We start from the raw sequence: 16,335 nt of genomic DNA on the forward strand, positions 1-16,335 counted from the left end.
TTTAATGCTGTTGTCCAAGGGCATCCGGGTAAATATGTTCCCATAATCTGCATAACAGCAGATGCTCAGATATGTAAAACGCACCTTGTGTTCTCAGAGAGGGGAAGAAAAAAACAAAACGAAGGCTATTGTTCAAAAAGAGTTTTATCAGGATAAAGACTGTGATCATTACTGTCTCCAGTCAAGTCTGATAGATGATTGCTTTGATTACAGACCTGCTTTCCTGACAGTCCACAGCAGCATATATAAGAGAGCACCGGTGCCTACTGTGCATCTCTGGTATGGCTGAGTAAAGCACTTGTTCATTTGCAGTGAAGGGTAACATGAAACAGGCCTCAGCCTTCTGATGGACAGGGAGATTTCACCTTCGCCAGTGAATGATAATGCATTATTAAATTTGCCTCTCTGCTCACTAGATACACTTAGCTGACCACAGCATATTTATCTCCCCATCCGAGGCTCACGTCTTGGCAGGAGAAAGCATTCTGTCACTTTTGAGGCATTTCAAAGATTAAAAAGAACCTCTCTCTTTTCAACGTCCCTAAAAGCATCCCCCCTTTTCAGTGAAATGTGATTAGCAGGAGATGGTGTCACGCAATGGAACATTCATGAGGGGGAGAACAAATATCCAAATGAACTCCCGTGTCCTCGAGGAATAGCCCCCTCTCTGCACCATCAGCAATCTCTCTCACCCGGGCTGGGGGGAAATTTGATTGATCCTCTATTGAATTATTTTTTTGCACTCTTTCATTTCAACAGGACGCACTGACAAGTTGTTTGATCATAAAGCATTATTGTCTGCCAAGTCACATTTCAGGGTTGTGATGGCTAATGATCTTGCCTCCTGACTTAGGGAAAGTCAGGTAGTCAGCATGTGTTTGAAGCTCGCAACGCCAAGGACATCGGGAGGACTGAACAAAACACTGTGCATTAAAGTCAGGAAGATGAAGAGAAGGAGCTTACACCGAGCATATCCAACTTTTAATGATACTGTACGGAGATACCATCAATGTCAGTGAAATATTTACACCGCAAAAAGAGCACAAAACTGAGGCGGAAAACTTTACGCCTGACCCAAAGTCCCTCGACTTCCTTTTTATCATTGCAAATGCTTATGCAAAGAAGCAGCAGAACAAAGACTACAAAGGCTGGAAATCACTTTTTTTTGTCTTTTTCATCTTTTTTTTACTCTCTACATGAGCCCATCAGCGTCCACAGGTCCTTGCCCAAAGCTGCTGCATGTAATAGAGTGTGACACTGGTACCACTTCATCATTCAGACAGTAAACTGGGGCTGCAGATTGTGCAGCCTTAAGCACATCAACTGGACATGTAGAGAGCCTCCTGACAAAGAAAAGGCGTGGCAAGTAGAGTTGCTCCGATACCGACCACCGATACTGCCTACAATGTGGTATAGTATAGCGTATAGCAAGTTTTTGAGGTGAACCATAAGAAAAAACACGCCGGCACTTGGGAGTTATTGGGATCAGCCAATATCACAGGCTAGAGTTGTTCTAACAACAATACCAGTATTGGCATTGGAACCAGTATCAGTATTGGCCTCCAACATTGCCTAAAATGCAGTATCAGATATCGCACAGTTTGCCAGTGGATCCCATACCATAACTTGGTGGCCCACCAGAAAAAATTTACCTTTTTGAGGTGAACCATCATGTGACTTTCAGAAATAACACTCGACTACTAGGGAGTACAAAGGATCAGCCAATATTATAGACTAGAGTTCTTCCAATACCAATCAGGCAATATTATACACTAGAGTTGTTCCGATACAGATACCAGTATTGGCGTTGGAACCAGTATCGCTATTGGCCTCCAATACTACCTAAAATCGGAAATCATTGAGTTTGCCAGTTGATCCCATACTTGTACCTTTTTCGAGGTGAACCATCATGTGAATTTAAGAAATAACACTCCAGTACCAGCCAATATTACAGGCCGGAGTTCTTTCAATACCGATCAGCCAATATTATAGGCTAGAGTTCTTCCATTACTGATACTGATACCAATACCGGTATCAGTCTCGGCATTGGAACCAGTATTGGTATTGGCCTCTGATACTGTCTAAAATGCTGTATCTGGTATCTGCAAGTATGGCAATCAATGAACCGATACCACACCATAACTTCGTAGCTCACCACAAAAAGGTATCTTTTTCAGGTAATTAATCATGTGACTATAACAAATCAGAATTATCTGCTGCTAGCAGAGAGTGTGATGCTAATCATAAAGTCAGCATTCACTGTTTTACATGAAATTTTGTATCGGGGGCGTACTTAGTATTGGCCAATACTCAAGTCTAGTGTTGTTGCAATACCGATATCAGTATCGATATCAGTATCGGCCTCTGATTCTGCCTACAAGGTAATATCGGGTATATATTCCATAACCTATTAGCCCCCAAAATCAACTGGTTTCTGTTGAAATTATCGTTTGACAATAACAAACAACAAAAGTGAAGTGCTAGCAGTGAGTGTAACATTTGTCAAAGCTAGCAAAATGACAGCCTCTGTGTTTTTTCCACCAATATTATGTGTTTTTCTTAAATGTACTAATATCGAATGGGTTCTTAGTATCGGCCAATACTCAAATCTAGGTATCGGATTTGGTATCGGGAAGTAAAAAAGTCTGTTGTGGTGGTCCCACTGTTGCTGGAGGTATGAAAGGATGCACCTCTACGTGACATAACACACCACAAGCATCCATTTGTGCAGGGGAGAACATTACTGTATGAGTGCATCTCCTGCTATGTCAACAAGGATACATAACATTTAACAAGTGGGAAGTGCCGATATCAGATTACCTTTGAATCACACACTTTTTAACAGAATCAGTTTACATAGTGTGTTAGAGTCTCCTGTCAGGCGTTTTAGCTCAGAATAAAAGAGTTTAACGGCAGAGGGGGGGGCTGAGGAAAAGTGGAGAAATTTGTTGTTGGCAAAATGCTGAAACCGCCACATGGTATTTACAGAAACCTCCTATACTTCCACGTACATACATATGGCTTGAGTTTCAAACACCTTTTTCCCCGAGGAAATAAAATGATGTCAATTGTTTGATGTCCAAAGTGAGTTTACAGCCAAAGGCTTCCGTACCTTTCAAACTTCCCCTTGTTTGTCAGCTACCTGCTGTTTCACGAGACAGAGGCTTGTCGGAAGCTTTCGCCACAGACTTTCTGTTTGAAGCAATTCAATTAGTCTCATGTGAGATAACACTTTGCTTTCTACTAGCCCCTTTTTTCTCACACAACATCTAATCTGCCACTTTTTTTCTTCTTGGGCGAAATTTGGACAAAAAATAATCAAGTTCAAACGAAAAAACGGAGTTGCCATCTGGTTACTGTGCACTCGGTGACACAACTTTGGAAACAGGCCTTTTTATTGACAACAAACAGCCTTTGTCCTTCATCAGCAGAGATGACATGAAAAAGATGAGACGTGTTCATAGGATATGAGTGATGTGACATTATAGTGGCTGTCTCTGAGGTGTCTGGCTATTTAAATCGCCTCCCTGAGAGCCGGGGCACTGCATCCTTCCTCTGCGCCCGCTGTGCTCTCTTCTAAGAGTGCATTGCAAGAGATTAATTTAATGCTCTGCCAGGATCATAAAGATCAAACAAGTGGAGAGATATCATTAAACCATTGGAATGTTATCTCATTTATCTAAACAAACTGATGCGATGAACAAGCCTAATTAAAAAGCTCACCATAAACAAAGCTTCGGATGGAGGGGCCTCTCCCCCCTGTAACAATGGAACGCATTTATTTTATTAATCTAATGCATCATTTATCATATCATTACAGTTCAATATATCTATCATTAATTTTATTCCCTTCACTTAAAGCTTTTATTGGAATTACTTTGGTTATTAGTTGGTTCTAATGTATTGGTTACCTCTGAATCTGGCTGCTACAATCTCTCTTATCTCGCTGCATAAACCTGTGCATGTTATTCAAATTGCCTCATTTATTATGATAGCTTCCTCATGTAAATTGTGCTGACTGCTCGCCCTTGCACAGTCCTCATTAGACTAATGAAAACCTTCAAACGAAAAAACTAAACAACCTGCCAAATAAAGGTCTGGGGTTATTATGAAAATTACAACTGTGGGAGCCGGGAGAAGCTCTCTTCATTAATTCATGCTCAGCAAATTGGTAACTAATTTAGTTGCACTCCTCTGCATTAATGGGTTATTTTATAAAAATGTTTTCCGCAGCCCGAGACCTCTGGTGCACACGCTGGAGAGCCCAGAATCCTAATCAAGTCCAGTGACATATTAGGAATTGACAATCTCAAAGATAATACGGCGTGTTTGCGCGGAGATGTGTGTGTGGGTCAACTAGCGAGAATTGGTGTGGATTGCTCGGTCATTTGCTTTCTCCTCTAATATTGCGGAGGAATTACAGTCCATTTGTGTTGATCGTGTGTGCATGGAGGAGGCACTTCAGCTGAGAAGTTAGATGTCTGCTACTGAGGAAACAGTTGATTTAGCGTGTGGATACTTGGATAAACCTCCTGCTTTGTGTGTTTGTGCTGCTCTGTTTGCACCACTCTCTTTTTGTCACACATACAAATACACCCACCCCTACCCCTCCTCCCCCTTTGCACACACATACACAGACAGTTAGACAGTTTGTGACCCATAAATTCAACTCATGATCCCGCTAATTATTACTATTCACTGCTTCACACCCTGTGAGTGAAGGTCTAACACTGATCTTCACGTCAGCCTGGCCAACAGGGAACGTACAGCCCAATGATTTCCACAGTGGTTTTAATATCATTATCAGCCTCACCCCACCCCGTCTCACCCTGTCTCACCCACTGCAGCGCGGCACGGCCCCCCCCTCTGCTCTGCTCAAAACCAACAGAGAATACTGAAATCTATTATTTGCTTCATTTTGTATTTAATCCGCCACGCTTAGTAGATTTCTATCTTTTTTTTTCTTCTCTCCGAGCTCAGCAAGATGATAATGGAATAATGTCAGCAATTAATAATAACAACATTTAGTGTGGACAATGTGACTGAGGTTTAACATTTCTCAGATTTTTCTTTAGTTAATGTCAGGAAAGAGCACACATGAGCAAACATAAAGCTCGAAGCAAAGAGCTCATTATCTCTTGAGCTGCTTATTTTATATCTTAATGGTTTTTTAATTAATTATTAAGTTGTTTGATCAAAAAAATGTCAGAAAATTAAAAAAAAACAAAAAAAAATGTTTACTAGAACTTAAATGTCTTGTTTTGTCCACAACCAAAAGATGTTTATTTTCAGCTATTTTACTCCTCTATGACAATAAACTCATCACATTCAAGAAGCTAGAAAAATTATCTCTCAAACCTACTAATCCATCAGAATAGTTGGCAATTAATTATTTTTTTTACATTTTCTTTTTCATCTAAAAAGTAGGCTGCATCCTACTGTCTAATACGGGACTACTGTCCCCTAATTTCCCCCCGGGGAGAAATAAAGTCTTTCTGATTCTGATATACCGGTGCGACCAATATACCTGTATAAAAAGCAGAGACAGGTATGTTATTGTGTTACAGTATTTTATCCAGATGATGGCGCTATCCCGGTTGTTAAGTGGTGACGTCACATCTCAGCATTAAACTGTTTCCTGGTCCCAGCTGCTACAACATCTCCTTTGTACAATATGCTGCCGTGCTGTTTTTCCACGCTGCTTTAAGCGAGGAAAACGAACTTAATTGTTGCTAATGCTTCGTCACGGACATGCACCGTCATGACTGCACTGCAGCTGCCACCCAACAATAAACGTTACCGTAGGCTGCCAGCTACTGCTAGCTACAGCACCGGTAGCTAGCAGGATTTACTTAACAATTGATTGCAGCAGACTTATAATTTCTCATATTTTTGTATAAATATCAGTGTGTGGCGCTGGTTTGGCTCAGTTGGTAGAGCAGGCGCCCCGTGTACAGAGGCTACAGTCCTCGACGCACTGATCGCAGGTTCGACTCTCGGTCTGCTGATCACTTGCACCCACTCTCTTCTCCCCACACTTCCTCTCTCTCATGAGCTGTCCTATCTAACAAAGGTAGAAGTAAAAAACTTAATCTTAAGCCTCCTGTGAGGAACTTTCCGTTCGTGTTGATTGTGGCGCCCCCTGTGGACAAAGCCGTATCTGCTATCTCTTTGCCGATTTTGTCCTGTACATGTTTAAGTGGTGGGTTTTAACAATAAATCTCATCCTGCTTTCTTTAACAGTCATATGTATCACTCACTTTACATGTCTGCCCTGGAAAATGTAAACAAAGGCAGCGTGCAGCTAATCGCTTCGTCTGACACCTACCCCCCCCGCCACCAGTTTCAGGCATTAAAAATAACTAAATAGAAATAATTAGGGATGCACGATATCGTCGGCACGTTATCGGTATCGGCCGATATTATTAACCGATAAAATAATGGGCTGCTGCACACTTGATTAAATGCCCGACCTCGGCGCAACGTCAATGCAGCATGAGAGAGTTAGAAGCCAAAATGTCCGTGGTGTGGAAGTTTTTCAAAGTGTCCGAAATAGACAGCAAAACTGCTATTTGCAATGACTGCTCAGCTTCGGTGATGCGAGGAGGAGCCAAGGCAAAGTCTTTCAACACTACAAGCTTGATTAACCATCTCAAGACCCGTCACCCCGACCATTTTAACAAATGTACTGTACGCTAATTCCAATACAGAAGAGAGTTGATGATCTCTGTAATTAGGTGTGCGGGAAAAATATATCGGTATCGGTATCGGTAATCGGCTAAATGAGTTGTAAAATATCGGCATATCCGATATCGGCAAAAAATCCAATATCGTGCATCCCTAGAAATAATCAGTCTTGTTGCTGATGGTTTGGTTTGCTTTCGTAGCTCATATAGTGTCATCAGAATGAATTTCAGTCTGTCTCTTAATCAGCAAAAAATTCCTCACAGGAGCTTTAAAGCAAAAAGCCAAATCTTTGTGATGTGCTAACATTCATTAGTCATATTTAATGTCTTTTTTAGATCACTTCAGAGAACTTTGAATTTTTTCTTTTCTTTCCAAAACATCTTTTTTCTCTTCCTGTTAACAGGAGATCTGAACCATTCCACAACTGTTTACTGTAAGTGCAATAAGGACTCTTCTATTACAGCAGCAACCTGACTGCATGGGAATGTAAAACTCAATGATAGCTGCAATCTGAGCCTTTCAAGTGGAGGTATTTTTGAAATGTAATAATGAATTGAAAGCGAGAGGAATGCAGATGGTGACTGCAAACCTGTCAAAACTTACATATTTGTATTATGAACATTCAAGGCCGGAAAGTTTATGGAAATCTTAAGTGTTTCTTTCGGTGATGGAAAGTTTTCTGCTATGTCGACGGTTTCTTCTTTTCGTCAGTGATAAAATTCCACTCGAACTGGCACGAAAAAAGGTTTTATATGGTTCTATGTTGATTACACTTTAAGGCACAGGTAGCAACAACAGTGTGAGAATTCTATTTAGCCTGTGGTAGCTTATTTAGTGACTTCTGAAGACTCAGGGGGAATCTACACAGGCAACGTATTTAAAGCGTACTTTGACACGCGTGTGCTGGGACAGAACCGCTCTAATGTTATTCAGTGCTGCAATTGCCACCAGCCACGTATGCTGCGCGGGAGGCGGGCGTGATACGCGAGTCATTTTCTGCTGCTCGGTCCGTTTTGCGTGTCACGTCTATTTTTCCCCGCCGCTGTGCGTCAGTGAAGCATAGAAAGCCATTGATGTTCTGTAAATACATGCACACAACCTGAGGAATCAATGTTAAACGATGTGATCTCTTCATTTTGACCAACTTCAGTTTCCTATTGAAGTTATTGATAGGCTAGATGAGCAGGTAAGATTGATTTGAAAGAGCAGTGAATACATACATTTCCTCATCATCTGGGTGCCAATCCTATTCATTCATTCTCATTTGATTCTACATCCAACATAAATACAGAATTTATGCACAATTAAAGAAATAAGACAGTTTCAAAGTTGTCTGCTTCTACTGTTTCCGGCAGACTGCACACTTTTTGGTGTCACTGCCACCTTTCTTTATGGCCAGGAATTGCAACTACTAGGGATGCATGATATCATCGGCAAGTTATCGGTATCTGCAGATTATGGCTTGATAATGACATTTCGGCATCAGCAGATATGTCACTTTTCTGCCGATATTTTCCGCCGATAAAACGGCGCTTTAATTCTGCCTAAATACTCGATGATTCCCTAAAAAAGCTTGACATAATGCTACGCCATTAACTCGGCGCGAGTGTGCGCATTCACTGTGTGTGCAGAGTTTTCAACAATATACAAATAAAGACTTAAAAGTCACAGAAACTCAAGCCAATGAAAAGAAGTTACTTTCACAACTCTTAGCTAGCTAACAGTTAGCTCACCTTCTCGTCATTTTACCGGACTTAACTTCAAACACGCCGCAAATACACTCACAGCAAAAGCCGACGCTAGCAGAGTGTAACATAAACATCAATGCAAAACTGACATACTTAAATATCGGCATATCGGATATTGGCAAAAACAATATTGTGCATTCCTAGCAACTACCATTGGATGACTTTGAGACTCATCTTTGCTGTAGTGGCAGCCGGTGCAAAATAAATGCTGTTGTGACGCTTGCGTGTCGCGCACATTCGCCTGACGCTACAGTGTCGGTGTAGTTACCAAATTGCTCAGCTCTCCATAAAGTGTTGAGCCATCACTTTGTTATAAGAAGGAGTCACAATTCATATTTTAGGCTCCGAGAACAGAGCCTGTCCAGTAGAGCACAAATAACACCTGTCATTTTTATACATTGTGAACAGAAGGAACTACAAGCTGCATTATACATCCTCCGCTTAAAATGTTCTATTTTCTGTAGGTGTGTTATGTAGACTACAACTTCTTGTCTCACCTTTGTCAGTGTGCATCCTCTTTGCTTCATGGCTCATGTCGTGGGCCAGGTCTCCCTCTTTAGGCCCAGGTGGGATGTTGGGGGACAGGCCGAGCAGGGCATGGTTCATGGACAGGCCATTGTGGTGTGCCGCTGGTGAGAGGATGACAAAACAACAGGAACATTACCAAGAGACATATATTTAAATTGGTGTTTTTTTTGTGTAATTTACAAATACAGTCTTCACTGCACTTTAAGCTTTGTTTCTTCACCATTTAACCGTGTTGCCAGGTTATAAGGAGACGTACGTATCCTGTCTGAGGAGCTTTCTGTGTGGGCCGGGGAGCTGGACACACTGCTGCTGCGGTGGGACGATGGGTGACTGCCTGGCCTCCTGTGATCTTCTAAGGAAGGAGCAGGGGAGGGACTGTCCGGCACACGTTCCTGCAACCCCAACAGCAACACAGACACACACCCAAAATAAATATCCAGTATGGGCGGAAACATCACAGCACAGGGTGGAGGAAGTTATGTCACACCATTCTGCTTTAAAACTCACCTTTATAACAGAGGTGACCATTCTGGAGGGCAGGCTCTGGCCCTGTGCGGCGGCGGCCATGTTTGCGATGGTGCTGAGGTGGTTCATCTGGCTCATGGCCATGGTGACAGAGGCAGGGGGCAGGCTGACTGGGATCAGGGGGTGTGGCATCATCATGAAGGGGAGTTCCAGGCCTGAGACACATGAAGAGGTCGTTGGTTACTCAATGATGCGTATTACGAGTGAGATACTCACAGGGGAAACTTCTGGAAGCTCTGGCTGAAAAACTCAAAACCTGCTGCAGTTAATTCAGCAATCAGCTTATTCCCACCACTGAGATCGCCTTTAAAATCTGCGTCCAATAACACTAAAGCTTTACGCTGCCGTCCATTAGGAGGAAAATGGAATAATTCGAATTAATCGCTTCTCGGGTATCTTTCCATGTTAACATAATACGCATAAATGTTTTACAGCACACGTTAATAATAGATACTACTGCAATAATAATAAAGAAAAGGGGCATGATAACTATATACACAGTCATTCAAAGACCAAAGTTTACACAGCTATAAAGATGCATCAATTATTCCATGATGAATAAAAAGGGCACATTATGGAAATTGTCTCAATATTTACATATAAAAAATACCTCTGTAAAAACAAAGGCAATCTTGAAAGCCATTACCCAAATGACTAGTTAAATGTGCTAATGACAAACAAGTACCATCAGACCACAGCATGGCAATGACTTTAGGCTAATTATAGCAGCCTATATTCCAGAGCAGAGAGAAGAAGAGTAAAGTCACTTTCAGCTCGCACAATAATGGGATTTTCATTCCTTCCCCTTTCATATGCACACAAATTATTCCATTACAACATCAGAGATATCTTACAAATGTTGTAAATTATTCAATTGCTGTCTGGCAATAGGAGCCTAATTGGGGAAATTGAACCATTAGTAGTCCGAAAATGTAAAGAATGTCTAATAAAGATACCATAGGGGGTTCGCAGTTAGTCAAACTGTGGCCCTGTGCTGCGCTTCTGAATGGCTTAATGAAAACAAGCCAACTTTCAAAGGACATGAGCGCAGACAGAAGGTCAAAGCTAGGTGTCTGTACCCCCCTCCTCTCTCTTCTCCCAACCACGGCCGCCCCCCTCCCGCTCTCTCCTCCCTCCACCCTCTCCTCCGTGGGGACTTTGAACTGGCAGGATCAAAAGTGACTGGGAACAGTTTGGTCTCATTCCTCCGCCACTCAGATGCTTTTCCTCAAAATGCTTTAAAGAAAACCTCATAGACACTATTGGATCTGATTGAGCCTCTCTGTTGATTTTTCGCTGCTTTTTTTTTTTTTTTTTCTCCTCTCTTTTTCTTGGCAGGCCGGTTCAAGGTAAGAAAAAAAGAAAAGAAAAAAAGCCGCGTGAAAGAAAGAGGGAGAAAAAAGATACTGCACTACAGAAAGCTGATCCACAAAACAACTCCACTCTTCTTTTCCTGACAAAACATCAGTAGCCAAAGGGCAAGGAGATCTGCATGGCGAAGCCTCTAAAGAGAAGGACACTGGTTGAAAATGAAAGGACATGAGAAGTACTCCTCTCTGTCATTCCCCTCCTTCTGAAAAAAGAAGCATGGATTTCCATAAGAAAGATGGCATGCAGTTTCTCAGTGGCGAGTATTCCCAAACAATATAAAGCAGGGGAGATTAAAGAAAAGCGGAAGCCAAGCAGCACCTTGTATCAGCGCCTCGGCTGTAGCTCAGACTGAATCAATTACCACTCAGCAGGCTAAGCTCAATTAAAAAACACCACAGAGGGCCTGATTGCGGGGGTACTTACTGTAGGACAACATGGAGAGGTTTAGGCTACCTATCAGCCTTTCAAGGCCACTCAAGGGCCACAGTGAAGAGACTTATTCTGCCTTTGAGGTGGATACATTACACCCATTCAATCAAACGCAGCTACACGCATAAAGACGCACGGACACGCCAAATCAATAAGCTGTGAAGAAAAGGTGTAGGATCACTTTAAAGAAAAAATACTTGATGTTTCTTGGACGTCGGCGATGTGCCCGTACCTGACAGACAGCGCCGTGGGGAAACACTGGCCCTCTGTTCGCCGTAAGGGGTATTAGTCTCGCTTTCAGTGCCTGTCCAGCCCCTTTCATGTCACCCCATCCTAAAGCAGTGTTTCTCCCATAAAGGCCCATTCAGACCACTGTAGGGGAATGTGCCACCGACCAACGAGGGTCCACCAAATCCCTTTATTTGCTGCTGAAAGGAGCCAGGTGAGGAGGGATATTCAAGGAATCTTTTGCCAAAAAGTTAAGTGTTTTCATCCCTTCTCCTCTGCTAGATTTATTCCGGCTAAATAAAAGAAGCGCAGATTACATTTTTCAACTTTGTAATAATAACAAACACTTATTTTCGTGCTTTCATTCTGCTAAAACAAACTCGGCAAGCATTACCGAGAGTCATTAATCACCTGGATATTGTGTGTATATTCCGTCGGGCAAAGCGTTAGAAACATATTTGTCAGTTTGTGTTTATCTCCGATACAGAAGTTCAGACCTGATGAGAGGTGAATTCCCACAAGCCCCCCCCCCTGCCTCCCCCCCTCTCCTGAAGGGCATAAACAATGCATTTGGAGTAATTTACCTGAAGTAAGCCTGAGGGACCGGCAAAGGTGAACTCCTATTTACCATCATTAAAACTACAAATCACTTAATACCAATATAAACAGCTCAGCTATTATGTCGTGCAGTGCCTGGGAGTTCACGCATGGATAAGCAAAGATCTGAATCGCGGAGGATGAATTGAACGAATTAAAACAGCCCTCGGTAACAACATGATTAAAAAGCTGTTACATCAGAATCAAAAGCGCGCGGGCTGACGATGGGTCGGATACTTAAAAGAATCACGGGGAGAAAAAAAAAAAGATTGAATGTTTTAAAATGATTAAAAAGAGAGCAGTAATTTATTTAGATGACAGAAATGATAACCTGCAGTGATTTGTGCAGCAGTTAATCTTCATCTAAACAGGACTTGAGCCTTTTTCTGGACGTCTGAGCCTACAGAGGAGCATAAGAAAAAAAGGAGCTAAGCTTTTGTCATTGAGAATGGTATAGAGGTAGCAGCCTGCGCCTTACCCTTAACTCTGTTGTGGACAGATTTCCCCTGACAAAAATTAAACTAGCTCCTACTTGGCACTTTATTATCTCTTCAACTGAATGATTTATTGTTTGTGGAGCGAAAGAACCAAAGAGAGGGGGAAGATTACATTTCCAGCCAAAGCTCAGGCCTGATCTCGTTTTTTACTCCCTCTGTCCAGGAAAAAAGCTCCCGACAAACAATAATGTCAGCTGTAATTGATCGGAGGTCGCCGGCTGGGCCTGCAGTAAAAGCGCACTATTTAAGCGACAATCGGCCCCGCGCTCTTCAGACGCTGGCTAATGAAGCTGTCTGTCTGGGCTATTTACCTTCTCTTAAATGGAAGGGGAGAGATGTACTGTAAGAGACAGGGCTGGAGAGGATCTGCCTCTCGTTCCCGTGAAATAGGACCTGCACATGCCTCAGGAATGTATAATTGGTTGGCGCGGCCAAAGCTGGGGATCCGGTGCTAATTAAATGACTTGTTTAAAGCCTATCTGTCTTTGTTTGGGAGGCTCTGGGCTTCAGAACAATGCATTGTAAATGCTGTTGTCAAACAAACATTCCTGCTTATCCTTTGATTTGAATTGAACAAGACAAAGGGCTGATTTGCTCGGGCGCTAAGCCTTTGGTTTTCATGGTGTTGAGATATTTTTCCCTCTTCTGATCTGTCAGACTGAACAGGACCATTCCAGTCAGGCAGCTAAATGAACTGACTCACTGCACATACGCATATGCAGCCCGCCGCCGCCGCCGCCGCCACCGCCGCAAAAACAATCTCAGTTTTCCTCCTAATTGCACTTGTAAAATGCCCCCATGTCGTGTATGTATTCCTCCAACAAAGGTGAGGCGGCGGTGCACACACATGGAGAGTCTTTGTTGTGGTCGTATCGAGGATTTGCACACCGGTCCCAAAAGGAAATGAATGGCTCATGACAAAGTGTCTGTCACGCGGCGAGACATTTAGAGGTCTCTCTGTAGCGCTAATCAGCTATTCATCTTTACTACAACTCTTAATCTCCTCCAGAATCCAAGATGGAGGGAGCCCTATAGCCATTAGATCAAACATAAGACACAGCCTCCATAAATATGCTGCCTGGCATCGTGGTGCCACTTTAAAAAAAAACACGCGCATGCTAACATATGCACTAAAACGCAACTCGCGTACATACACACACGCGCGCGCAAACAAGAAGAAACAGACACACACACAGATGGCAGGTTCAGTCAAGGCTGGTGAGTCCTGTTTCTCATTAAAATGGGGGGAGAGAGGAAGGTATTGAGCTTTGATGTAGCCACCCACAGCCCCTCAGTGTCATTGAATGAAACTTTGAAGCCTTTTGTGTTTACGCAGTTAATGTTGATAATAAAGCAAACATCTTGCCTTTGTTAAATACCTGCTGTACACACACACACACACAAGAAAACAGACACATAAAAAGGATGCATGCGCGGTAACAAGGAGATGTAAACATGAAAACACACAATGATGCAGTATAGATAATTGTGTTTAAGTACGCACACACGGAGACATAAAAACACATGCAGACAGTATCCTTTACATTCCAGGAGCCGTGATGATTGGACACATTTCAAGGTAACAATAAAATCTGTTTATCATGCGGGGATAAAGAGACACACTCTCCAGTGATTCAGGTGGGCAAAGATTTCCTGCCAAGATGCCGAATGTAAGAAGAACGCATGATAAGAAAACATTTCTGGTTTGATGAGGTAACATAATTGCTTTCCTTACCCAAACCACTGGAGTGAAACATGTGGTAGGGATTATCAAGGAGACAGACAGAGGTGTTTGTCCTTTAAGTGTATGAAAATCTAAAGCAGGCAACTTTTTTTTATAGGATAATTTAAATCCTCGCCTCTAATGGCACGCATTCCTTCTGAAAATTGAAAGATCAATCATGTCTGTGGCAGATCTGCTGCGAGAAAAAAAAACTTCTTCCTATCTTTGAGGAGAAAATGCTAAACACGTTTTTTCGCCGTGGCCCCACCCGGCGCTCGCCCCCTGTTTTAGCTGTCTATTTGTCTCTATGCTGAAAATGTTAACGAACAGGGCAATAATCAAGCCATATGCTTGCATGTGGCAAATCTCATTACAGTAAATGACCTTTACCAACCAATGCCAACATCCTAGTGCTGGGTAACACAGAGTGGATAGAGTAAGGGGGGGGGGGACACAATGGTGGGTTTAGCTAACACAATCATGCACATGGGCTGGGGGTGGCCAGGACAGCAAGGCCCTTCAGGACGCATTAGCAAACACTGTTTTTTCCGCGTCTCTAATTTGGGTCGGAACCAGGCTCACTTTACATTTGTCACACATCACTCCTGATAAATACGCAACATCAGAGCGCGAGCACCAACATCTGATCGCTGACAACGAGCCGTGGCACAGGAAAGTGCTGCGAGCAGAAGAGGAGAGCAGAAGGAGAGGAGAGATATTACCAGCAGCTGTTACTACTGCGGGTGCAATATATTCAAGCCCAATCAATAAAGCTCGTACAGACAGTGACACCCAAGCAGACAGAGGAATCATTTTCATCTGATACTTAGCAAAGGCTCCCCTTTTAAAAAGATTGCTTTCAGTCAATGACAACCAGTTGTCATTTGACTAAGGCTCCTGAAATGAAATATATTGACGAGCGTTATCAATCACGGCCCACTCTGCCGTCATATCACTTTGGTGGAGCGGGGTAGGGGGGTGGGTGGGGGGGATCGGTTTGCATGTGGTCATCAGATCATCTGTTTTAATTACAAAATTAGCATCACTACCTCCTGGGCTCTCACTTCCTCCATTACAATCACCTCATGAGGGAAAATCAGTAATGCAGTGTAGAGTTTACAGCTCTGCTAATGAGTTCAAGGTGAACTGACTGTAACGTGTGAATTTAACAGCACTGCAGTGTAAAAATCTGAATTACATTTAATATTCAGATCAAATTAAAAATGACATGTTTTCATTCATTCATTCAAACCTGAATAAAAGCCTTAAATATCAGTGGTTTCTCTTATTGGCATGAAACGAGACAGAGAAATGCACCATTAAAACTACTTTACAATACACAGAGAGAACACGTGCAAGCTGATTTAATGTGATCTTGATAATGTGTCACAAATAATTTTACCTGTTTGAGTCACGAAAAACTAAAGGAGCATTTTTCAAGTTTTGAATAAATCTGCTGACTTGAAGCTACAGTTGTTCCAATACCGATACCAGGACCAGTATCGATACTGGTATCGGTATCAGTATCGAAACAACTGTAGCTTCAAGTCAGTATCAGTAACAGCTGCCGATACTGCCCAGGATACAGTATTGGTGAGGATACTCATTGCACTGATCCAATACATGACCAATTCGCCTCACACAAAATGAACAGGTTTCAGGTAAACTATTGCTTGATGAGTGTCAGTAATATTTTTTTAACTGACTAGTATCGGAGAGGTGCTCACATGGAGTCAAATGATGGTCAAAAATATTTTGAGCTCGCAAAATAATGTTTCACAGCCGGCTGCTGTATTTCATGTTTTGTGTGGAAAAAACTTGAAGATGCCTTTACAAGTTTGTGACTTTGTAAATTAGTTAGGTGTGGAAATATTTTGTGTTCACAGAAACGATTTGAACTGTAGAACTGTAAAAACTATTTGTGAAATCTCAAAGTTTAAAAAATCGTGGCACACACTTTAAGCTCATAAAGTCTGAGTTACAGACACACACATTTCCTTTC

The 16,335-nt window shown here is 42.3% G+C and overlaps 1 protein-coding gene across 8 annotated transcripts in view; it reads right to left on the reverse strand.

The window, feature by feature from the left end:
- dachd (dachshund d) overlaps positions 1–16,335 on the reverse strand; it is a 116,199-nt gene that overhangs the window by 23,399 nt on the left and 76,465 nt on the right. For 4 of the 8 annotated variants that reach the window (XM_069663009.1, XM_069663007.1, XM_069663005.1 and 1 more), the window contains 3 exons: positions 9,470–9,643; positions 9,220–9,363; positions 8,933–9,064 (listed from right to left, as the gene is read on the reverse strand). In XM_069663009.1, the coding sequence (XP_069519110.1) occupies positions 8,933–9,064; positions 9,220–9,363; positions 9,470–9,643 (450 nt within the window). Of the gene's footprint in view, positions 1–8,932; positions 9,065–9,183; positions 9,364–9,469; positions 9,644–16,335 lie in introns of all 8 variants that reach the window. The other 4 variants (XM_069663008.1, XM_069663006.1, XM_069663002.1 and 1 more) reach the window with 1 other exon arrangement.

This window comes from Semicossyphus pulcher, unplaced genomic scaffold (genome assembly GCF_022749685.1).
Source record: "Semicossyphus pulcher isolate SPU_LCO1_2020_fin unplaced genomic scaffold, fSemPul1.0.p SCAF_15, whole genome shotgun sequence".
NCBI classification, from domain to species: domain Eukaryota; kingdom Metazoa; phylum Chordata; class Actinopteri; order Labriformes; family Labridae; genus Semicossyphus; species Semicossyphus pulcher.